The sequence below is a fragment of the Oratosquilla oratoria genome, chromosome 33 (genome assembly GCF_046742065.1).
Source record: "Oratosquilla oratoria isolate Oo_2021 chromosome 33, ASM4674206v1, whole genome shotgun sequence".
Taxonomy (NCBI): Eukaryota; Metazoa; Arthropoda; class Malacostraca; order Stomatopoda; family Squillidae; genus Oratosquilla; species Oratosquilla oratoria.
In genome coordinates this window covers 38499261-38525869 of record NC_134809.1, presented here as the reverse complement: position 1 = coordinate 38525869, position 26609 = coordinate 38499261, and the positions used below count along the sequence as shown (strand labels likewise).

General features: G+C 38.4%; 1 protein-coding gene across 18 annotated transcripts in view; it reads right to left on the bottom strand.

Moving 5' to 3' along the window:
• LOC143017846 (dystrobrevin beta-like) overlaps positions 1 to 26609 on the bottom strand; it is a 436897-nt gene that overhangs the window by 60036 nt on the left and 350252 nt on the right. For all 18 annotated transcript variants that reach the window (XR_012965709.1, XM_076172805.1, XM_076172802.1 and 15 more), the window contains one exon: positions 7465 to 7711. Coding sequence is in view for 17 of the 18 variants with exons in the window: in XM_076172805.1 (XP_076028920.1) it covers positions 7465 to 7711 (247 nt within the window). In the remaining variant the exon portion in view is untranslated. The remainder of the gene's footprint in view (positions 1 to 7464; positions 7712 to 26609) is intronic.

Here is a 26609-nt window from a genome sequence, read left to right as displayed (position 1 = left end):
ATTTGAACTGGGGATCGACCAGTGTGGTTCGGGGTGTTCCATATCACAATCAAGCCTCGATCAAACTCCTCGCAGTCAATTTTACCAGAGGGAGCGACCTTCATTATAAGGTATTTGATTTGACCACCGCTTTGGCGTGGTCATTGTGCTGCGGGTAATGGGGTGATGCCACCACATATTTTACTCCCAAGCGTGTCAGGAAGGCGCGACTCAAACTGGGGTCCTCCGTCGGTCATGTGGTGCACGGGGACACCCAAGTCATGGAAGTAGCTCCTGAAGTGGCGTATAGTGGCGGTAGCAGTGTCCCTGCCACTTGGGATGACGACGGGTCAGCCCGACATACGATGACGCGGAATGCCTTCCTCGCTATTGAAAAGTGGTCTGCTGACAGTGACTCGAATGATCTTGTTGGGTTGTTGTCGTTTGAGTATTCCTCCTACTGCTGGCTGGGCAGTAGCGTCTGGGAGCCGTCACAGGCGCGCACGACGTTCGTGATGTCGGCGTTAATGACTGGCCAGAACACTGTCTGCCACGCACGGCGCTTAGTGACCTCGATTCCACGAGGGCTGTCATGCAGGCGTGTCAGCACAGATTTGCGGAACGCTACGGGTACTATGACGCGTGGACCGTGGAGAACTAGGTCGATGTCACAGTAGAGTTCATCGCAAATCTTCCAGAGGGGTAGGGGTGACGAATGAAGGTCGTATCGATGGTTGTGAAAGCCGTGATGCACGCGTTCGAGCAGCCTGGTGTACATCTCGTCTGCACGTGCTTCCTGTTGAACTTCCTCCATCTTGATATCTCCTGCCGCAGGCTGTGCATTGGGCTTAGCGAAAATAGATCCAGAACTGAACAGGTCGTGTCGAATAATTAAAGGTACCCTAAAACCAACGCCATTACATACTATCTACAGACTGGCAGGGATTCCACCTCCCCACATTCGGCGCGAAATAATTACCGAGATAGAAAAATATATACAACAAAATGATCCCAGGCATCCACTATACGGTCACCTTCAGGTTGGACAGAGACTGAAGTCCCGCCAAAGCTTCATGACGGTGGAGGGACTAGATCCAACCCAAGCTGTGGCCCATAGACTAGAATGTTGGCAGGAATATGACAATCTGGGCCAAACGAGGCCATACCATGCCCAAACGAGACCTTGCCCCCAGGAGCAAACCTAACCAGGATGGACTGGGTTACCTTAAACAGAGGAAGAGCCAAGGTGGGCAAAACGAGAGAAAATCAACACAAGTGGGGATACTCCAATAGCCCCCAATGTCCCTGTGGCGAAGTACAGACGATGGTCCATGTCCTCCGGGAATGTCCATTGAGTCCCCATTGCTCCGACCAAGACCTTAGGGAAGCAAATGAAACTGCCCTTATATGGACACGGTTCTGGTGCGACAAGATATGATGATGAGCGAGTGATTACATGGCTCATGAAGCATATCGTCGTTGCTGCTTGGGTGGTCGACTGGGTGACGGGACAACGCGTCAGGAATGCACAGCGTTTTGCCCTCACGCCATCGTGCCATCAACACGTATGGCGACAGTTTTCCCTTGAGGCGCTGCAGGTCAGGGCTCTCCACAGCGTTGAGGGTATATTGATTCAGTATAGGTATGAGCGGGCTGTGGTATGTCACATGTTCGAAGTTCTGAAGTCCTTTCAGGTAGTAACTCTATTTGCACACCGCCCATACCGTCGCTAACATCTCCACCTTGATAGTGACATAACACGTCTTTGCATCAGTTAGGAGACGAGACCCACATTGAACCAGACGGAGGTGACCTCCTCGGAGGTCCTGCAGCAGAGCGTAGCCAATGCCGTTTAAGCGTGAGGCGTCGGTCTGGAAAGTGGTGGGCAGGTGAAGGTCGTACATTGCCAGATGTGGTGAACTTGACAAGGACTCTCTGACCTTGTGGAATTCTTCGTCGTGGTCTGCAGTCCACGTAAATGCACGCAGCGGGTTCATTAGGCATCTTAAAGGTTGGGCAGCTGCGGATATATAAAAAGAAAACGCTAGCTGGTTGACTAAGTCCATAAATGACCTGAGATCAGCAATGTTGGCTGGTATGGGGAAATCCGCGATGGCTCATACTTTCTCTGGGTCCGCGGCAATCCCATTGGTGGACAGGACGAATCCACATGATATCACAATAGGGGCAGAAAGGATGAACTTCTTGGTACTGAGAGTGATGCCACTCGCTCTGCACCTGGCCAACACAGTGTTGACATGGTAAAGGTAGGTGAGTTAATCCTTGTCATATAGAAGGACGTCGTCTACAACCTTCACACAACTGAGGACAGCCTGTAGTGTCATGTCTCCTTGGAGGCAGAAGGCATCACCTGTTGCCGCGAAACCCATTGGACCACGTAAGTACTTGTAGCGGGCTTATGGCGTTATAAATGTATTGAGTGGTTGGTCTTGCTCAGCCAGCTCCATTTGCCAATATCCATGAATGGCGTCAATGGTGGTGAAGTACCGTGCCTGTGGGTCCACGGCAAAGGGTGTGGGTGAGGGGTGGGCGGGGCATGATACCTGACTGTTTAACTTGGACAGGTCGGTGGTAATGTGCACGCCACCGTTAGGTTTAGATACAGCTACGAGTGGATGGCACCATGGTGACGGGTCGTCACCGGCAGGTGTGAAGATGCCCTGAACTACCATCGACTCTAACTCAGTCTTCACATCTTCATGAAAGGCCAGTAGGATCTGTCAAGGGGTATGGATGGTGAATGGCTGTGCATCCTCCCGTAGGTGAATCCTCATTGGCGGCCCTGACATAGGCTTGAGGGGTGATACGTATAAGTCTGCCTTCGTAATCTGCAAGTTGATAAATTCCGTGATAAAGTGTGCCCTGGCTTGAGCAGGGGTCGCACTTGCCGTGAGGGGAAGTGGTGGGACGGAGACTGACGAAGGGGGAGGGGGGTCCGGGTGAGGGGGGTGATGGCAGCTGAGGGGTAACGCCGCAGTCCAGTAGTGTTGCGCCGGCTTTCGTCCGAACACTCCCATGTGTCACCTGCGAAATAGGTTGTGGGAATCGGTTGGGGATTAACGCCTATTCCCTACGGGCCTGGTATGACAAGTGGAACTGGTATACCATCGTGGACGTCCATCCACACTTTCGCAGTCTTGTTCTTCACCGTAACCTTTGCCAGCACCGATCCGAGGGCTGGCATCATAGGTGAGCCATCCGCCGTGTACCTAGAGTCATTAGGCGGTGGGTTATAGTCGCTCACGGATAGGCCAAGGTGGTTGAGGTGTTTAGAACCAATTATCGTCACATCGGCACCCGTATCCGGTAGCATGGATAGAGTGGCCATTCCCTTGTGTGTAACGACGCTGACCGTGATGGGAGGAGAGGGCGATGAGGGGGCACGTGAGGAGGAATGGACTCGTTTAGCTCCACTCACCCTGGAATCTGGAGTCGATCCACTGGACTTGTGCACAGGCTCTTGATTAATTGTACCGCTCCCAGTGGTTCTAAACTCCAAACGACATTGGTCATAATGCCCTTTTTCTCGCAGCTGCGACAGTTGGCGTTTATGACTGGACAACGCGGCGTACGTGCCCAATGGCCTAATTTGCCACAGTTACGACACTTGGAGTTCGTTGCCGGGTAATTTCCTGTTTCATGGGACCTGGTGCAGTTGAAGCATTCGTCCATGGGTGGCATAGGTGTCTCTGATGGATTATGTTTATGCTTCTTTCCATCTTTGTATTGAGACATGGACAGTTTTCTTTGGAGAAACGGTGGCAGATGCTGTGTGACGAACTGCCTCGAGGACATAGCACTGCTGAACAATCTCGTCAAGGGAACGAGAGGAGATGGTACCGATAAGCTTTTGAATGAGTTCTTGGCCGCGCAAACCCATTAGCAGCAATTGTTTCATCTGTGTCTCCTCACATTGTGTGGTCTGACTTCCATATGTCGACGGCCTCGGCTAGATGTTTCACCCTGAAGTGAAAGTTATAAAATGACTCACCTCCTGCTTGCAGCTAAAGAGGTCCCTCCTGCGAAGTGCTTTGTTGGTTTGGTTTTTGACATGGGCCTCTAAAGCGTCTAGTACACCCTCTATAGGAGATGTAGTGTCATCAGGAATCTGGAGGTGGAATTTCAATGTGTGACATACCTCCAGTGAAAGACACAAGCGGAGTTAGATGTACTGTTTCTATAGGCCATAGTAGCATAGTCAGTCCAACTCAGTCTCCACTCAAGAAAACCTTGTAACATTCGGTTGTTGTGGGGCTAGAGTTTGGATGACGACCTTGGTGGGTGGGGTGTGTTTGGGAGTGGGTGTAGTGGGCAGTGATGTCTCTGATGATGCCACCGGTGGCTGCTGACCAGAAAGGGCCATCAGCAATTCTCTCAACTCCTTTCTATCTTCCTGGCATTCCCGTCTCTCCTCTGCACATTGTTCAGCATCTTGACATCATTTCTCATCGAGGTGCTGGAGTAGTTGCATTATGTCTACATTCCCTGCAGCTTCCATGGCAATGGTCTTGCGTACATGCTGTCGAGTGGTAGGTAGGGGCATATACATTCACACTAAGTAGTCCTGCAGAGGCGACAAATGTCGTAGGGTCAAAAAACCCTGTGTTTGGTCATGCATAGGGTGCAGCTGGACAGTGTGGGTGTGACATACTCGGGATTAGTGAAGTACACACTGTCACTATACTGGCGCTAGATGAGTACTGCACTGGACATGAATACTAATACTAAAAATTGATCACTGCATGATACATGGAAATAAAACACCTATGTATGGTATGCTAGTGCACTATTAATATTGCACCATGTATCCTTTTTATGTTTGGATTAATAAAAGAAGTATTGTTCCGTGTATTGTTTCACTATTGTTCTTTATGCATGTGTAGTATATATGAAATGAAGCTTATAAAGTATAACATTAATGTAAGGGAAACTATGTCATTGGCATGATGAAAGGTACATCAAGCTATGCTAACAACTTTGTAGATGATACAAAAATCACGAGAGGAGAGAAAAATGAGGAGGACTGTAAACTAATGCAAAAAGATCTAGACACAATTTTTGCAGGGAGTCAAGAATGGAAGATGAATTGCAATACCATAAAATACAAAGTACTGGAAATGGGCAATAGCTGGAAAAGACCATATTTGAACTATTCTTTGGTATGTGAATCAATTACAAAAGCAAAAGAGAAGAAAGATTTGGGAGTCTTGATAAAAGAAAACCTATCACCTGACAGACATATCAGCAGGATTGTGAGAGAGATATACAGACTGCTGCAGAAGATTAGTGTCTTTTCGTTAAATGGATGATGAGATAATGAAAAAAAAAAAAAAAAAACTCTTAGAAACCCTAACTTGTCCAAGGCTGGAATATGCATCAACAGTAGGGTCCCCACACTGAGTGAAAGATATTAGCAGGATTGAAAGAATACAAAGGGCAGCAAACAAACTGATCCCCAGCCTGGCAGACAAACCATATTTGGGTCTGCCAACTTTGAAAGATTAAAGAGAAAGAAGTGATATACATACATACATATACCAAGGCTTTTTCCCCCTTACTAGGGAGGTAGCCAAAAAGGAAAGGCATAAAATCATTCCCACCCATTCCATCCCTGAAAACACTCCACACCCCTCCACCCTTCCTCCCATCTTAGCACCTTCTAGATGACGGGTCATCCCTGCACCTTGTCCACTGCCCTGGGTCAGAAGCAGTGTTGCAAGACACAGCACATCCACAGCAAGGCCGCTTCATTAAATTGGCGACCCCCCCTCTCCATCCCCCCATATAAAGGAGAAGACGGGGAGAAATCCCTTCGGGCTGGATCAAAATTTTGCTCACACACACTACCTCACCCCCCATCCTCCCATCCATTCCACCTCATGCATCACAACATCTTCCATACACAACAATTCTCCATTCACCCCTGTCTTCTGTCCTCTTCCATCCTTCCTCAACAGACATTCCCCTCTTCCCCAAAGCCCCCTTCACCCCATCCATCCATCTCACCCTAGGACGTCCCCTCATGTTCACTCCCTCCACATCTGCCTTCCATACCTCCTTTACTAGTCTTTCTTCACTCATTCTTTCCATGTGTCCAAACCATCCTAATACTCTTTCATCAACCCTATCTCCCAACTCCCTTTCCACCCCTGTTCTCCTCCTCACTTCCTCATTTCTCACTATATCTAGCCTAGTAACCCCCATCATACTTCTCAGACACTTCATCTCAAACACATTCAAGCTCCATCTCTCTTCCTCTCCTATGTTCCATATTTCTGCTCCATACAGTGCTGTTGGCACAGTCACTCCTTCATACAGTCTCCTCTTAGCATCCATTCCCAAATTTCTATTCCTCATTATACTCTTTAATCCACCAAGGCATTTACTCGCTTCTCTCAATCTACATTCTACCTCCACCTTTACTCCACCTTTTCCTGCCACATTTGCACCCAAGTATCTAAAACTATCCACTTCCTCCAGTCTCTCTCCCTTAATGCTCACTTCCAGTCTACTGCCACTTTCACCCCTTGTACATCTCATCACCTTACTTTTACCCACATTTATCTTCAGCTTTCTTCTATCACACACTCTCCCAAACTCTGTCACCAACTTCCTCAATCCCTCCTCCGATCCTGCCACAAGCGCAGTGTCGTCCGCAAACAACAGCTGGCTCACCTCCCACTTTTCTCCATTTTCTTTAACCATCTCCAACCCCTGACCCACTACCCTTGCATTTACCTCTCGCACTACCCCATCCATGTATAAGTTGAACAGCCAGGGTGACATAACACATCCTTGACGAAGTCCCACCTTTACCTCAAACCACTCACTCTCTCCATTTCTAATCCTGACACAAGCTCTACTACTCTCATAAAAACTCTTGACAGCTCCGAGAAGCTCTCCTCCTATCCCGTATATCTGCATAACCTCCCACAGTGCCTTTCTGTCTACCCTGTCGTAAGCCTTTTCCAGATCCATAAAAGCCCAAAAAACATCCTTCCCCTTTCCTATAGCTTTCTCACATATCTGTCTTACCACAAAAATCTGATCTACACAAAGAAGTGATATAATTATGATTAATAAGGCTTTAGGAGTTCATGAGAACAAATTAAGAAAGTCTACATGTCTAAAGGAAGTGAATAAATGCAGCTTTCTGTATAGATACATAAATACTTGGAATAGCTTAGATGATATAGCCTAAGCTGGAACATTGTATGAATTCAAATCTAGATATGATAATTGAAAATCAAGGATACAGCCTAAACTGGAACTGTACATGAATTTGAGGTTAGGTATGTCAAATTGAAGAATAGGAGACAGGACCCCATGATTTTTGCTCCTTTCCTGTATACTATAATTAGGTACATACGATCTTCACATTACCAAGAATACAGTACAATAAAAAAATTATGTTCAATAGATGTTTTTTAAGGTATCACAAATTTCTAAACTTTGCTGATTTACCTGAGGAAATTGCAGATGACATAGGATCACCTCTGGACTGTAGAGTATCATTTGAAGAAAGGACTGAACCATGAGAGGGAGTAGGGGGTGCAGATCTAGACGTTGAGGGGACAGTTCCATTGCCTGTGTTGCTACCACCATTAGAAATGGTTATAGTGCTACCAATGGTAGCTGTGGTGGAGAGAGGAGGAGATTTTGTAGATCGTGGAGAACTATTTGGAGTAGACTTAGGTGATGCCTGGTGATTCTGAAAAAATGAAAAAAGTAAAATCTTATTTCAGATCATTTCATATACTTTCACACCATCATCCAGGGACACCACCGAAAATATAATTTATGGTGGGTGAAGATTTGGAGGCATAATGACTCCCTGAGATAAATTTGAAAGTCCTTGCACCTGAACTAAACCAAGTCTGTTGTAAAATGTATATGTGCATAAAACTACATATTCTTTCAGATTTCCAAATACCATGGATTAAAGTATTTGGCATATAAGATTCCCAAACTATTATTGAACACAGAAAATTTCTGGGGCGGGGAAGCACATCCCCCTGCATCCCCCTGGCTGTGCTATTGCCATCATCTATACACATATCAAAATCTATGATAAAATAATGCATTCCTGCCTTAAACTCTACCTGTAATGATCTGATGTGTGTAGTTTGTGTGGTGGATAAGTGCCATATAGTAAACTAGGCTTTTTGGCCACAGGTTCAAGAAATAAAGAATTTGCAATTCTCCCACCAAGACCAAACATAGGATGTAAGCATCTTTATGCCAAACCAGGTCAGATACACAGAAGAAAAAAACACAAGAAATAGTGCCAAGAACTCTGGACTGCAGAAATACATGAAGAAATAGACAGGTAGTGGTTCAAGCATGTAGCAACCGCATATGCCCTATATAAAGCGGGTTGAGCCTGGCACTCACTCCCATGCATGCTTAGAGATTCATGTAAATATGTAAATAAAGTAAGCCTAAGTTGTTGCCATGGGTTTGTTTCCACCTTAATGAATTGAGAAAAGAATCTCAAAAATAAGGGAAATATAGCCTACGTGTCTAATAAGTGCCCTCTGATAAACATTTCTATGGTCAAATGGAAACTTTCATGTAACATGGACATGTAATATTATCTGAAACATTACATTTCTCACTTTCCAAATGCAGACACATAACACATTGTGGAAATTCTTATAGCCCTTTTGAAAAGACCTATGAAAATTTAATATGTAAACTTCAAGTTGCCCATTATATCTTTTACATCCAAGAGTCCCACAAACATATCTATTTTTCTTCACAAATCTATTATTCATATATCTAAAAAAATTATACTTGAATCTAGTATCCTCTTCTATTAAAGTGTAACCACTTTCAAAATCAAAGATGCCTAATTTTACCAGAATATATTTCTAGTACTTACCAAAATCAATGATAGCTAAACACATTACACAAAATCTCATCCATTTGTTATTCATTGCGATTTGAAATTATTAATCCTATCCCCAAATTGTTGTCTGCTTCAGCCATTCTCATAAAACCTACCCATGGCCCCACCTGTTTCAGAGTGACATCAAAGATTATGTTCATTCTTCATGCATTGTCATTGTATTTGGTGAATAGTGATTGTGCTGAGTACCACAGGCTATTCAATGTCAAATTTATGTATTATGAAAATGAAGAAAGAACAACTGAGGAAAATGATTGGGAAAATATAGGAGAAAAGAGGCTGAGAATAATGATATACAGTATTAATAACATATAGAATTCAGAGAGAAAGGCAGGAAAGTTTATAACTTCCCAGCAACAGTGATATAATTCATGTACAGAAGCTGTGTCTTGCGACACTGCTTCTGACCCAGTGCAGTGGACAAGATGCAGGGATGACCTGTCATCCAGGAGGTGCTAAGATAAGAGGGAGGGTGGAGGGGTGTGGAGTGTATTCAGGGATGGAATGGGTGGGAATGATTTTATGCCTTTTCCTTTTTGGCTACCTCCCTTGTAAGGGGGGAAAAGCCTTGGTATATGTATGTATGTATGTACAGAACATATACAGGGAGCTAAATGGGCTTTTTAAAGCATTATGCAAAACAAATTATAAGATATATTGTTTTTGGAAATTGGTTAGTAATGAAGCATTTTTATTGGCCACACTTATCTGAATATGTTAAAAGGATAGTTAGGAAATGCATAATGTGTCAGTTATCTGGGAAACCCACTGACACTCCAAAGAAGGTACTCATGTGCCGAGTTCCTGTTGCTGAGGAACCTTTCAGTAGAATACTTGTTGATTGCATAGGCCCACTCCCAAAAACTAAGTCTGGAAAATCATGCCAATCCACATGGTATGCTAAAGTGATACCCCTGCCAAACAATATGGCAAGGACAATCACAGAACCTTTAATGATTTACTTTAGTAAGATAGGTATGCCTCAGAGATACAAAGTGACAGAAGTACTAACTTTTTAAGTGGGATATTCAAAGGAGCCCTGGAAAGCTTTAACATAAAACATGTGGTCATATCAGCATACCACTCACAAAGTCAAGGGAGTCTTGAGAGGTTCCACGGAACTCTAAAATGCATGATCAGAGCATTTATCTTAGAGTTTGAGAAAGACTGGTATGAAGGAATGGATTTGTTGTTGTATGCTACTAGAATAACAATATATGAAGGCCTATGATTTTCTCCTTTTTATTTGATGTTCAGTAGGACTCCACAAGAACCCCTTGCCTCCTTGTATGAGGAAATATTATCTACAGGTCCTGAAGGTGATGCCCCTTACTCAAAGCTTATAAGTAGTAATTCTGAAAATTTGAAGAAGGTTAGAGAATTAACTAGGAGGAATTTAGAAAAGTTACGACAAGTTTATAAAGGTTATTATGATAGGAAGACTGTTAGGAGATAATTCAATGTAGATTATATTTTAGTTCTATCTCCTCAGCCTACCTCACTGCACCCAAAATATGAAGGACCATTCAAGGTGCCTGAAAGAAGAGGTGGTGATAATTATGTTGTAGAAAATCCAAGGAGGCGATCAGGTGTGCAATAGGTGCATAGAAATCTCTTGAAATCATTTCATGGAGAGGTACCAAAGGAAGAAGCAGTTGGTGTGATCGAGACAGGACAAGCTGATGGGAACTTTGATTCAAGTATTGGGAATCTAAATTTCTTTTATGATTTGGACAGATCAGACACAACTGAGGAGCATTAAAAGGATCTCTGTTATCACCAGCAGGAGAAATGCGTAAAGAAGTTGAAGCACTCCTCTAAAAGTATACTATGTTATTTTTCTCATGCCCTACTGTTACTCAAGCCATATCACACATTGTTGTTCTAGAAGATGGAGACAGGCCAGTGAGACAGACCCCCAACAGATTATTACCCCAGAAGAGGATTATGGCGGACAAAGTGAACTGACTTACAGAACAAGGATTGGTGGAGCCTAGTACCAGTCCATGGGCTCCACCAGCTGTGCTAGTATCTAAGCCTGGAGGTGAGTAGAGATTATATGTTGATTACAGGAAGGTAAATGTGGTCACAAAAGCAGGCCCTTACCCTCTTCTTAGAATAGATGTTCTGGTTGAGGAAGTTGCTGCAGCAACATTTTTGCTAAAGGTAGATTTAATGAAGGGATATCATCAGATCCCTACTACAAGCAGAGCCACAAGGGGACTTCCAATACAAAGTGACCCTTTTTGGAATGAAAAATAATGGGGTGTCTTTCCGGTGCCTTGTAAATTGGCTAGTTGAGAGAATACCAGGCATCAGAGCATACACAGACAACATAATTGTGTTTGCTGACACATGGAATGATATGATTAGGGTTTACACGATAGATTGAAACAAGCCCAGGTTACTGTATTTACCTAGTTGTATCTTACAGAAAAGGGAGGTATGCTCGTGGTGTCCCGTCTTTGTATCTCTCAGTGCCTAGTTTGCTCTTAAATTTGTGTAAACCTGAAGAAGAGTGCCTTTGATAGGAGCACCATTGAGTATCTAGGGCATCAGGTCAATCAAAACTGCATCACACCATTGGAAGCCAGAGCAAAGGACATCATGGAACACAAAGTTTCGAAGACAAAAAGAGTTTTGGAAGATTTATGGGTATGCTTGGATTCTATTAAAGGTATTATCCAAATCTTGCAAAGCTAGCTCCTCCTTTAATTCAGATGCTCTCTTATAGTTATTTCAGGTAGGATGAAGGTGCAGATGCAGCCATTGCAGAATGTAAATGGCTTCCTGTGGACTATCCCATCTTGATAGCTCCAGATTATTGTTAGACCTTCTTTATTTTTTGTGATGCCAGTCATGTAGCAATAAGTGCTCTGCTTGCTCAGGAAAAAGGATGGTGTCATGAGACCTATATCATTTATGTCTCAAATACTGAAAGAGTATACAAAGTGATATTCAACCATTGAAAAGGATGCTCTCAGCCTCAAATCACCCTTAAAGAAATTTAAATTTTTTCTTGACAGCAAGTAATTATTTTAAGTGACCATAATCCTCTGAAATGCATTCTAAATGGGAAAACAAAAAGTGACAGATTAGCCAGATGGGTATTAGCACTTCAGGGATATGATTTAAGTATTCAACACATCCTTAGTGGTCTGGGCAGCACCCCATATTTAAACATTACTGCTGCAGCAAAAATGTGTGCAAGCTCACAATAATTTGGATAAATAAAGACTACTATATTATTAGACTTTATTCACAGTAAAATACTGATAAATGAAACAGTGAGATAATTAAAACATAATGAAATAATGTACACAAACTTAAGCCATAGATACACAAATTTTAATCACATACAAAATCGTAATATTTATGAAGAAAAATGTATGAATATCCACATTTAACTGGAATAAATAAAGATAATTAATAGCATTACATTTTAATCTTATGCTACAGAAATAAACTGGTATATGACAAAATGGAATAAATGAAAATAGAATCACTAACATTCACATTCAAATGTTGTCATCAGGTTGCAGTTGATAACCAGGAACAGGATTTCTATACACAAAGCCTGTATAGAAATGTTTATTCTCTCTTATGTGGGATATTGGAAGACTATAAATGGCATTACAATTTATAGGTACATAACTACAAAGTAATGTCAAAACACATTCGTAAAATTCAACAAAGACTCACTATGTTGGATAAGAAGAAATGAAGTAGATGATATCCATATATTTCGATCACAGTCTGTGATCAAAATATATGGATTTCATCTACTTCATTTCTTCTTATCCAACACAGTGGGTCTTGTTGAATTATAGGCATATGCAACAGTAATAAATTGGTAAATTATGTGATGGAATAAAGAAAAATAAAGTCAATAACATTAGCACATTCATGAAGGTATGTATGTAACATAGTTACATTACATTTAGATTAAGAACCTTGAAAAAAAAATGGTCTGTCAATGTCACCAACGTTGTTATGAGGCTGCAGTCAGTATTCTGATGATAAGCAAGGAACAGCATTCTTGAGTGACAAAGCAGCATTGCAACAGGGAACATTTTCAAAGACTTCTTTGAGTGTCATCTGTCTCATTAGCAAAGGTTTCTGCCTGTTCAATCTCTCTGAGCAAACTACCATAATCTCTTGCTCACTGATAAATGGACGTTGTTCAAGGTTAGCAATTAACTGATCACATATTTTCACTGTATCATATTTAGGGATTTTTTGGCTGTGTTCATTATGTTATCATCACACCACATTCTTTTTCAATTTTCTCTGTAGTTAACACAATTTCAGCAATTTCCCCATCACACAAGAAGTCTAGATATGTTAGAAAATTAGAGAATAGGAGATGGGACCCAACAAGTGCTGCTCCTTTCCTGTATACTACAGTTAAGTAAATACAAGGAGTGCACAACAAGTGGATCATTGTCAATGTTTAGCATTTCTTCAATGTCAACTTCCAGTTTATTTACAATTTTGTCTAATACATTTTTGGCATAAGTTAAATTTTATCATCTCCCTGATGATACAAAATCCTTCATAGTTATAATCTGTAGGATCATTTTCATCATGCATTGCTAAAGGCCAAAGTTTGTATTTTACCTATTTACCTAGTTGTATTATATGGGAAAAGAGCTATGCTCATAGTGACCCGTCTTTTTATTTTTCAGCATCTAGTTTGCAGCTGTGTAAATGGCATCCTTAACATTGAACTCTTTCAGGATGTCTTGCAGTTTCATTCCTCTGTTGACTGCAGCAAGCACACAGTTCATAAAATGATCTTTATATTTTGCTCTTCATGGAGTGTAAAATACCTTGATCACAAGGCTGTAAAATAGATATCACATTAACATGGAAGTAACTGCTGAAAACATTACTTTTCACCAGAAGTTCAGCTGAGGGGTGTGCAGAGCAGTTGTCCAGGAGTAATAGAATTTTTCAATTTTCTTCCAGTTCAGTTTTCCTGTAATGAGGTAATGCTGCTGGTACAAAGTGGTTATTGAACCAGTCAGAAAAAAGTTCTCAGGTTAACTATGCTTTATGAATTATATACCTATGCATAATAAAGTGGCAGCCTACCTGCCAAGTATAGCCACATCACACAAGCATGTGTGTCATGTTTGGTTGAATATTTTTCTGCCAAATGAAACTCATTTTGATGCTCTCCATTCTTCACAAAATATATTCGGGATTTAGGAACTTTTCAATTTTCAGAATTTCAGATAAAGGATCGCATACCTGTACTTTATATAGGAAAGGAGAAATGTTCATTGGATTTCATCTCCTCTTTAATTTATCATACCTAGCCTCAAATACATGTACAGTTCCAACTTAGTCTATATCCTTTATTTCCAATTATTATATTTAGACTTGAATACATGTATTGTTCAAGCTTAGGCTATAACACTTTCTAAGGTATTCTACATATTCATGCACCTATATGGATAATTGTATGTCTTTACATCCTTTAGATATGTAGTTTTCCTTAACTTGTTCTCATGACCCCTTACAGCCCTCCCATCCTTAATCAAGAGATCTCTTCTGTCAATATAATCTACACATTTTAGTGAACTGAATACTGTATTCACATCACCTCTTTCTTCTTGACCTTTCAAAGATGCAACCCAGTACTAAAATTTTAGCCTTTTCTAATATGGTTTATCTGCCAGGCTGAGAACCTCTTTGGTTTCTTCCCTTTGTATTTTCTCTATCTTACTTATATCCTTGTCTCTATGTGAGGATCAGGGTTTTTTTTTATTTTTTTTTTCTTATTATTTCTTTATCCATATAGTGAAAAGGTATAATCTTATTTACCAAGTTATATTTACCTAGTTGTATTTTATGAGAAGAGAGCTATGCTCATAGTGACTTGTCTTTGTATCTTTCAGCATCAAGTTTGTTCTTAAATCCTTGTATAGTTTTTGCACTCACTGTTTCCTCATCCACTTTATTCCAGATTCACCACTCTGTGTGGGAAACTATTCTTTTTCAGATCTCTTCTATAACTATCCTTTTTCAGTTTCTTTTCATTTCATGTCCTCTTGTTTTTCTTTCATCCCACTTTAGTAAATCATCTCTATCAAGGACTTCCATACCTTTCATAATTCTGTAGATGGTTAGATCTCCTCTTTCTCTTCTTTGTTCCAGGGTTGGTAGTTTGAGTTTGTCCAATCTTTGTTCGTATGTCAGTTTGAAGAGTGTTGGTGCTATCTTTGTCATTGCTCTTTGAATTCTTTCTAATTTATTTATATTCTTTTTAGCAGTGGGTGTCCATAGTGTTGCAGTGTACTCTAATCTTGGTCTTATCAATGTAACTAATATTTTCTTTACCAATTCTTCATCCAAGTAGTCAAAGGCCACTTTCATTGAGCTTAGTAAATTGAAGGTTCCTCCGACTATTTTACTGATATGTTTGTCTGGTGCCATGTCACTGGTGATAATTACCTGTACTTCTAGGTCCCTTTCCGAGTTAACTTTTTAACTTCCTTTGTCCCAATATTCTATTTTTACTTTTTCCAAATACCATTATACAATGAGTCCTCCTTATACGGTAATTCTTTATCCAGTAAATTTACAGTTACGTTATTTGGTAATTACTACCCTTGATTCTATTTATGGTAAGAAAAATTCACAGATACAGTATCCACTCGTGTTTTGTTTACTCTGTACCATAGCACCACCACACCGTGTGGCCACTACAACAATCAGTCTTTTCCCGCATTCGGTATACGGTAATTTCAATTTGTGGTAAGGTTTTCAGGATCGCATATGTACCGTATAACGAGGACTTACTGTATTACATTTCTTGATGTTGAAATTCACTTCACACTTTTTTCCAAGATTTTATTCAGGTCTTTTTGTAGTGATTTACAATCTACCTCTGTACTTACTCTCTTTAGTAGTTTTGCATCATCTGCAAAGAAGTTCATATAACATTCTACACCTTCATCCATGTCATTCATATATATGGCAAACATTATCGGAGCCAATACAGAACCTTGTGGGACTCCACTTATCATTTCTTCCCAAGTTGAGTTCTTGTCTTTAAGTACCACCCTCATTTTTTTTTCCTGTTCAAGAAATTTTCCATCCATTCCAACAACTTTCCTTGTACACCACCTATTATTTCAAATTTTCTTAGTAGCTTTTTGTGTGGCACTTTATCAAATGCTTTTTGTAGATCTAAGAAAGCACAATCTGCCCACCCGTTCCTTTCTTGTATTATTTCTATTAGCCTCGAGTAAAAGCAAGTTGAGTTTGTGTCACACAATCTTCCATGTCTAAATCCAAGTTGTTTTGGATTTAGTATAATATTCTTTTCCAAATGTTTAATCCATTTACTATAATTAGTTGGATTTTCATTGTCTCCTCCTTTGTATATTAGATATTTGGATTTTTACCAATCTTGTGGAACTTTTCCTTCTTTGAGTGAGAAATCAATCATCTTGTGTATTTTGTCCATTAGTTCATCTATACATTATTTAACATACAATTTGCAATTCCATCTGGCCCATGTGATTTTCTGACATAAAGGTTTTTTATTTGGTCCCTTATTTCCTTCTGTGTCACAGTTATTTCTTCCATGGGGGGGGGGGGATCTTTCTCTCTGTCCTTCCTCCCAATTTTGTGTACTTTTAACTGTGAATACAGATTTACTATGTAGCAGTACATATGTTTCTTCCACAATCCTGTTGATACGTCTGTCAGGTAATAGGATGTCTTTTATCAACACTCCCAAATCTTTCTCCTATTTTACTTTTGTAATGGCTTCACTTCCCAAGAAATAGTTTAAAGATGGTCTTTTGCAGCTATTACTTAATTTCAGTACTTTGCTCTTTTTATATCAAAATTCATTTTCAATTCTTGACTCAAAGCAAAAATAGTATTTTGATCTTTTTGCAATAGCCTACAGTCCTTCTTTCTCATTCTTCTCATGATTTTTGCATTATCTGCTAGCATGATAGCCATAGCCTGTCGTACCTTCCTTCCTACCATTGACATAGACAAGAAATATTATTGGTGCAACCACTGAACCTTGTGGAACTTGTCTGATTACTGCTCTCCATCATCCTTTACTGTCTTCATCTATCTACCCTTCAAAAAACTTGAGGGGCATTCCCTATGAGATTGAGAAATTAACACCCTCATCTCTCCAATTTTGTTGAAATTTGGTATATAGGTAATTTTTGGGCTCTAAACACATTTATGAAATTTTAAGGTCAATCTAATCAACCATTCGGGAGATATGACTTCAGATATTTTGAGGTCATATGAGAGGTCACTAAAATTTGGCGACCAACAATTAAGGTGATAAAAGTAATAGTTATATAAATGTATATATATTTAGAATCAGAGAAAGACAAGGAATCCAAATATCAAATTTTTAGAAGTTCAGGTTAAAAAAAAAAAAAAAATCCCAGATTAGCAAAAATTTGATGTCAAGATTACCTGGGGTAAAAAAAAAAAAAAAAAAAAAAAAAAAAAAAAAAAAATATATATATATATATATATATATATATATATATATATTATATATATATATACATATGTATATATATATATATATATATATATATATATATATATATATATGTGTATATATATATATATATGTATATATATATATATATATATATATATATATATATATATGTATATATATATATACATATATATATATGAAAAAAATGAAGGCATAAGCTTGGCTATTAGAATCAGTAAATAAATAGTTTGTTTATGCTAGTATTTTTCATATAATCAATACATAAGTGAGCACCATATTTATACGATGTCCATCAACTTTACGTATTTTTTACACTTAAGCTCCTAATCTAATTTATTACTTAAATTTTTTTTAAATAAAAGCACATCTCTAGACTATTATAAATAGCCATATAAAGGCTATTTATCTTGGTAATTTTCATGTAATTATAAGTGAACACCATGTATTTACAAATTATTTGTCAATTCATGAGAGTGCTGAATAATCTGGTGATTTTTGCAACATGTTACTACTTGTACAGAATCAGCACAGATAGTTATAGTTTAGACCTACAAGTTAGTACAGGTTCCGCCAGAAATGTGTGTGGTTAGTTGTTATGGTTTTCTAATGAGCCTCACAGAATATCAAGAATTAAAATGTAGTCTATAACTGCATTCTAAAATGTGTCATCTTACTGTATATTTCTTATTTACAGATTTATAGAGATTATTCAGTGATATCTATATCTTGGCTATTAGGCCTTTTCAGCAAAATACAATGGTTTGGCACTTGAAATACTGCCAAGACTCTACTAAAAAGCATAAGCACAAAACAATCAATCTTAGAAAAGCGACTGATGTGCTTATTGAAAAGTGTGATGGAAGATTGGAAAAAAGACTCATTGTTGTGTGTGAACTGTTGGACACTAATAATGAATAACCCCACAATACTTAGAACTATTGAAAACAATGAGACTGAGCAACATTTATTTGAATCATCTTCAAGCAGTGATTTGAGTGACATAATATCTTCAAATCAAGATCTGTACAGTGAATAATCAATTGAAGAAAATCCTTCAACTTCACTTGAACCATTTTTAGCATTTCTGGACCAAACACCAATCAAAAAATTGAGTAATATGACAATTATTTAGGTTTGATCTATGTGGTGTATAATTTTTCTTTATAAAAGCATAATTTTCAATCACTTCACATGTTTAATTACTAGATGTTTTTTATTTCAATGCCATTTTTTAAACTAGTAGTTTTTTGCATAGCAATGTATGCATTCAATTGTTTAGCATTTCTAAAAGTAAATGAATAACTCACAAGGAATATTTATTTCCTCACTCTTGCTCTCTTTCTCTCTCTCTGTCTATATATATACATATATATATATAATATATATATATATATATATATATATATATATATATATATATATATATATATATATATATATATATATATATATATATATATGAGTAATTTGCTAGTGGAGCGCGACATCAATCAGATCATTTTTATGATCGTTATGCAGAGGATTCGAACCTACTGCTCTGGTGCCTAAGAGGCTCCCAAGTCAGTGCCTTAGACCGCTCAGCTATCGATGGTTAAAACTCTTCCAACTTGAAGCACTACTGGCTTCAGAGATTTAGGAAAGACCACTCTCTGCGGCCCCAAATTCCTATTTTTTACAGAAGAGCCAACCACACTCATAGCAGGGGGTAAGGACCGGAACGAATCCCTTTCACGCTATCATCATTGTAACCATATGGTTACAATGGCTCTTCTGTAAAAAATAGGGATTTGGGGCTGCAGAGAGTGGTCTTTCCTAAATCTCGGAAGCCAGTAGCACTTCGAGTTGGAAGAGTTTTAACCATCGATAACTGAGCGGTCTAAGGCACTGACTTGGGAGCCTCTTAGGCGCCAGAGCAGTAAGTTCAAATCCTCTGCGCAACGATCATAAAAATGATCTGATATATATATATATATATATATATATATATATATATATATATATATACACATAGAGAGAGAGAAAGAGAGAGAGGAAATAAATATTCCTTAAGAGTTATCCATTCATTTTAAGAAATGCTAAACAATTAAATCATATATTGTCATAGCAACTATGACATTATTTTTTTTAATCAAATTTTACTCTATATATTAATGTATATGTATGAATTTCTTTATTTCTTTTCAGAAGGGTTGTCATTCAGCCAGAAGAAGTGCAAAGCTCATGGTAAGCTATCAGATAAAAAAAATGCTTGAAGGAGAGCCTAGAGGTCAGTTATGGTGCTCATATTAATAACAAGGCAGAAAATGAGGCTTTGAAACCTGAAACACAATCTGAGAAACATCTACAAACGTAAATGAATGAATTAAAACAGTTATTCATGGATAGCAAATGTCATAATCACAAACTACAAATATTGACTCTCTCTCTCTCCATACACAATTATAGAAACTACAAGTTTTTTTCAAACTACAACATATATGATGAGAAAAAGCCATTTACTAACATCAAAATTTGGAATTCTTCCAACAATTCCAATCATGAGCAAAGAAAAAGTGGTATCAGAAGAGCATAAAGATTTAGAAGATTCTATGAGTCAGATGAGGTTAGTCGTATGTGTCCTGGCCAAAAGGATTGTGTGAAAATCACTAGTGCTGAAGGTGCAATGAAGGTGCAAAAGTGGCTGGTTCTTGGGAATTTAAGAGAGATATTTGAACTATACAGAAATGATAAAAAGAATCCTAAAATAGGATTCTTCACATTTAGTAAATTATGGCCATCATATTGTGTGCTTGATAGTAGTGGTGGTACTTATTCTCTCTGTGTCTGTACATATCATCAAAACCCAAAATTACAGTTGACTGCATTGGGAGAAAAAGGTTTCTCATACAAAGATCTTATGGATTGTAGTGTCTGCAGTACAGAAAAAGAAGCTTGCATGATGCAAATTTACAAAAATTGCCCAAGAGAAGAAGCTGCTCTGAACTTTCTTGACTTGCTTGACAGTGTTAAATCAGCTCCAAATGAAATATCTTACAAGCAATGGGTGAGCACTGACCATTGTAAAATGGAAGACAAAGTGGAGCCACTTCATGAATACTTATCACTAAGCAAGAAAATATCCTGCATGGTTCGTCATCATTTTGTTGCACAGCAGCAATCACAGTACATAAAACAGTTGAAAGGAACACTACCACCTCAGAACAAGGCAGTCATAGTAGGTGATTTCTCAGAAAATTATTTTTTCAATGTCCAACATGCTGTTCTGGGATTTCACTGGGACAACTCACCCTTTCGTCATCTATTATAGATCATCTGAAGACCAAGAACTTAACCATTTCAGTGTATGCTTTTTATCTCCACCACTAAAACACAACACTGTAATGGTTTACTCATTTAATAAGATAGTTCATGGACTATGTCAAATTTAGATGCCCACAACAGAAGAATGTGTACTATTTTTTGGATGAATGCACTGGCCAAAATAAGAATAGATACAACTTCACAAATCTCTGTTACCACAAAGAGGATTTTGGTTTGTCTTGTGAATGGCATTTTTTTGGCACCTCTCATGGCAAAATTTCATGTGACTGGATTAGTGGGACAGTAAAGAGAGCTACTGCTCATGCCAGTTTGCAGAGAACTACAGAGAGGCAAATCCTTACACCAGAAAACATTTTTCAATTCTGTGAAGAACACTTGAGCATGACAATAACATTTTTCTTTGTAACCACATCTGATTTGAAAGATGCAGAACAACAGTTGGAACATCAATTCCATGACAATGTGGCTATTCAGGGAACTCAGAAATATCATAGATTTGTTCTCATAAACAAGGAAGAACTGATGGTGTATCCCATTTCAAGTGGCACTGGAGAGAAGAAATGAATAAAGAAATGTCATATTACTAATGAACCTGCAATGCTTGATAATGTAAAATGTGTCAAGCCAGTAGAATATGTTAGCTGCAATTATGATGATCAAGTCTGGATTGGAATTGTGGAAGAATATTGTACCGTAAGTAATTTGAGGATTATACAGTGAACTTTTTACATCCATCTGGGTCTTCAGGAACAAGTGCATATCATTATCCATCAAATAAAGATTTATGTTCAGTGCCAGGACATTACAGGTACTCCTCGTTTAACGACGACAATTGGGACCAGCGCGCCGTCGTTAACCGAATTGGTCGTTAAGCGAAAGTGTATACATATACGTACATGTACTGTATGTACAATGTCCAGCAATACATGTATCTTTATTTTCGTGTATTTTCCCTCTTTTATACAGTACATTAAAGCTTTATTTACTGTTTATTTACGGTAGTTAGGTTCCTGAAATTACCGTATATGACCAAATCCGCGTATGCTGACATTCCATATTGAATACCGGGGTATTTTTTTAGTTTCAACCATGGACACAATATAGCAATAGAAATTTAATTATCAATTTTGTAAATTAAAATGTATCAACGTAATATGTAATTTTGTGGGCGGAAATGAAAGTAAAAAATACCATGCTACAAGAAAATATGCTAATGAATGAAGTCGGTAGCATAGGATCGGGACGCCATCTTGTCGTCTGCCAACGTCTCTCATGAGGACGAGCTGGATGACATTTAATTTGGAGGTAATGATTTATCAAACACAGGTTAGGTTAGTTTAGTTTAGGTTAGACGGATTTATCATCCTTTCATTTCTTCGACATTGGCATCTATCATAACAAACATGGTGTACCATTCATCCGACATGACTTCGTTACTTACGAAATTTGTTTTAGCACCTATTTTTTCCGCTCACAAAATTGCATATTACGTTGATACATTATAATTTACAAAATTAATAATTAATTTTCTATTGCTATATTGCGCCCTTGGTCGAAACTAAAAATTTACCGCTACCTGTATATACTGTACCCCAGGTAGTTTTTTCAGCTTGCAGGATGGTAATGTAGACCTAAGCTTCAGAACACTTTACCTTACAGGTAATATCCACTGTTTAAGTTCATTTATAACATCATACATATTTGCCTCAGCCAACTTAATTATCGTACATGACGTCGTAACTTCGGGAGATTTACGTTAAACGAATGTCATAAAGCCCGTCATTACTCCGAGTTGTCGTTAACCTAGTAGGTCGTTAAACGAGGAGTACCTGTATATATTATCTGTCATGAGTTGTCCTAGAGTAAGAGGAGGTAGCCAAATTAACTACATTTTTCTTCAGAAAGAAATTCATTAGAATATTAAATATGCCAAAATTGTATCCTATTTTATACTAACCTAATTTATGTTTGTTGTAATTATGCTTATGCTTGTACAAAATATAATGCTTACACTTATATACATTTTGTAAATACATGGTGTTCATTTATGATTTTTTTTATTAAAATAAAGGTAATTAATTAGATTAGGAGCTTCAGTGTGAAAAATATGTACAGTTGATGGACAAGTATAAATGTGGCACTCACTTATGTGTTAATTATATGAAAAATACTATCATAAAAAAGAATATATTGATTCTAATAGCCAACGATTATGCCTTTATTTTTCTCATATATATATATATATACATATATATATATATATATATATACATATGTATATATATATATATATATATATATATATATATATATATATATATATATATATATATATATATATACAGTGAGACCTCTCATTAACGGACGTTAATTAGCTGTGTTTGCGGTGTTTTCGCTGTGTTTTTGGTGTTTTTGGTGCTGTTGTTTAGTGTGTGCAATCACTATGCCACCCAAAAACCACTCCAAATCAACAGATTATTCACATCAACGGACACTGTTACTCCCCTTTTAGTCCGTTAATGAGAGGTAGTACTGTATATATATATATACATACATATATATAACGTGGTAATTTTTTCAACCTAGAGTTCTAAGACTCTGATATTTGGATTCCTTGCCTTTTTCTGGTTTTCATAATATATATACATTTATATAACTGACTTTTATTACCCTAGTTATTGGTTACCAAATGTTAGTGCCCTCTCATTTGTCCTCAAAATATATGAAATCATATCTCCTGAACAGTTGTTTGGATTGACCTTAAAATTTCAGAAATGTGTTTAGTACCTTAAAACTACCTTTAAACCAAATTTCAGCAAAATTAGAGAGATAAGGGTGTTAGGCATTTGTTGATCTGACAGAGGATGCCCCTTTCATCCATAAGGGTATTTTGCGTCTTAATCCTCCAATATACTTCAATTTCCGCATAAGTCAACTTTATCAAAAGCCTTTTCTAGGATCAGGCACACATGGTCCACCCACCCCTCTCTCTTTTGCAGCACATCAACCACTCAAGTAAAAACTTAATAAAAGATTTGACACACATGATCTTAGATATCTAAATCCAAACAGGCTGTCTGTTAGAATGTTCATATCTTCAAGATATTTGATCCAATTGTCTTTCACAATCTTTTCAAATAATTTCACTATTGTGCTTGTCAGTGATACTAGGTTATGATTTAGTGGTGTCTCCTTACTTCCACCTTTGTAAATTAGTACCAAATTAGCCCTTTTCCAATCAAATGGCACATTGCCTTCCTTTAATGAACATACAATAAAACTGAATGTTGTCCACCAGTTGTTTCTTACATTCTTTAAGTATGAGATCCTGTTGAGCCCTGAAGTTTTTGTCACATCCAGTGATACCAAAAGATTAAGCTCTTTCCTCACTTCTACATCTATATCTTCCAAATCTGGATTCTTGCTACCCTTGCTTTTCTCCAAATATCCAAAGAATTGTCAATTACTTCCCTGTGTCTTAATTTACTATTTATAAACCTGACAACACCTCATTCAAATCTACTTTCTTCCTCCCTGTGGATTCTTGCATAGTCACTTCTAGCTTGTTTGTAAGCTTCTTTTGTTTTATTACTTCTTCTCTTCCTCCATTTTCCTCAAGCTATGTCCCTGTGGTTTTTTTTTTTCTTTTTTTTTTTTGCAATCTTACACCTTTTGTTGAACCATTCCTGTTTCTGCATCTTTCTTTCATTAATCTTTGGTACACATTTGTTCACTCCTAGTTTGCAAATGTCAAGGAAGATTTCCCATTTCCTCATTATACTTGCGGTGTTCATGAATTCCTTCCAGTCTGCTTCTTCAAAGAACTTCTTCAATCCTAAATAATCTGCCTTCCTAAAATTGAGTCTCTCTTGTCTATGTGATTCATTCTTTGGCTCTATTTCCTCATCCTCAGGCTGAAATTCAATTGATACATCGTCACTTTTTTCTATGGGGCACAGGTGTTTTGTGTGGAGGTTGTATGTGATATAGGTAGTGTATTTTTTTTCTTTCTATTGGTGGTGCTTGTCCTCACCACATGCATGGTTAGACTGAACTTTGTCATCCAGTAAGCCCCCACATGCCTGCACCTTAGTCTTGGTCCAGGAGACCTTTATTCCTACTGGTCTCACCTATCTTTGTGTAGGACCTTTGCTGACTCCACCAGAAGGACATCATCATCAGCAAAGGCAAGGTCAGTGATCTTTGTGATGATAATAGATGCTCTGCAAGAACATTGATTGACAACTATGTCTAATATCAAGTCCATGCAGGTGTTGAAAAATGGTGGGGCAAGGACACACCCTTGGCTCATTCCTGCATTAACAGGAAAGAAGTTTGATTGCTACTTCCATACATTACAGCATTCTCTGTCCTACAATATAAGCCAGACATCAAGTCAGTAATCCTCTCAGGAATCCCATGGATCTGCAGAAGATCCCAGACCACTCCATGATGCACCATCAAAAGCCCTCTTGAGATTAACATAAACTGCAAGAAACTAATGTTGAAACTCATATTGGTGCTCCACAGGAATATGAAATGCTATATTTTGATCAGTTATTGACTTAGTGCGAACCCAGACTGCTCAAATTTATGAAACAAGCAGATGTCAATGAACATATGTTCAGGGACAGATGGCTAAGCACCCAACCTGGCACACTGAGCAGCACAATACCATGCTAATTGTCAGATGTGGGCAAGTACGTTCCTTTAGTGCGTTCCTTCGTACATATGCACCGCCTTTTTAGGAATGCAAGAATACAAGAAAGCAAAAAAATTCAAAGGAATGCAAGTAAGAGGAATGCACCGCCTAAATTTGAGAGCATTCCTGTGTTCCAAGCATTATGAAACAATATTTTTTCCAAAACATTTTCAATGGAAACAACAAAGATGACATTCACTACACAGCAACATTCTGTCATTTACATTATAGCAAGAAGCTCTCCCATTGGTCAGTGGCAAAGATACCTTTAGTTGTTTATGTTTAGGTGGGAAGCTCTCCCATTGGTCAGCTGCTAAGACTACCAAACGTTTTGTGCACTGTTACGGCAGTATGTACAGACCACTCATTGTGTGAACCCGCCTATACCTGTCTAACAAACAAACTTTGTAATTTTCAAAATTTCATTTACAGTTTCACTGCGACTGTTAGTATAAACATGGACAGATTTGTGAAGAGAGGTCGAGGTGACAGCAGGAGCAGTGGAAGAGAGTGATGGTGAGTGTCCTTGTCAGCCATAACCTCTTCCCCACCCACTACAGGGATGCCTGGCTGGACCTCCTTAAAAAATACAATACTCCTCTTCCTAGCTCAGCTGCTGCAGAGAGGTTTTTTAGCTCAGTGGGAGACATTTTGAGGGCAAAATGGTTCAGCCTGAGCACCATCAACTTTGAAAAGCTGGTGTTTGTGAGGGGTAACATGCACCTCCTTGGGTACAAGAGGTGCAGGAGCGTGACAAGGAGGAGAAAGAAGTGGATTAGGAGGAGAAGTAATTCTAATTCTTTAAAAACTTTAAAATAAAATTTGTAACTTGTTTAGTTGTCTAAAATATACATATATCTTAATGTATGAAGCTCTGATGTATTACTACCTTGTGTTTTTTATTTCTGAGTTGTAGAATATATATTTTTTTATGCAGACAGCAGTGTTTTTTTTATTTTTCAAGTTTTTTGAGGAATGCACTACTTTTTTGAAGGATGCTTTTATAGTTTGGGAGGGCTAATGCAGGAACACACTGAGCAAAAGAATTTGAGGAACACTATTTCAGGAATACACTAACTGTGGCTGGAGGAACACAAGGACACTAACGCACTACCCAAAATTGAGGAATGCGCCCATCTCTGCTAATCACTGCA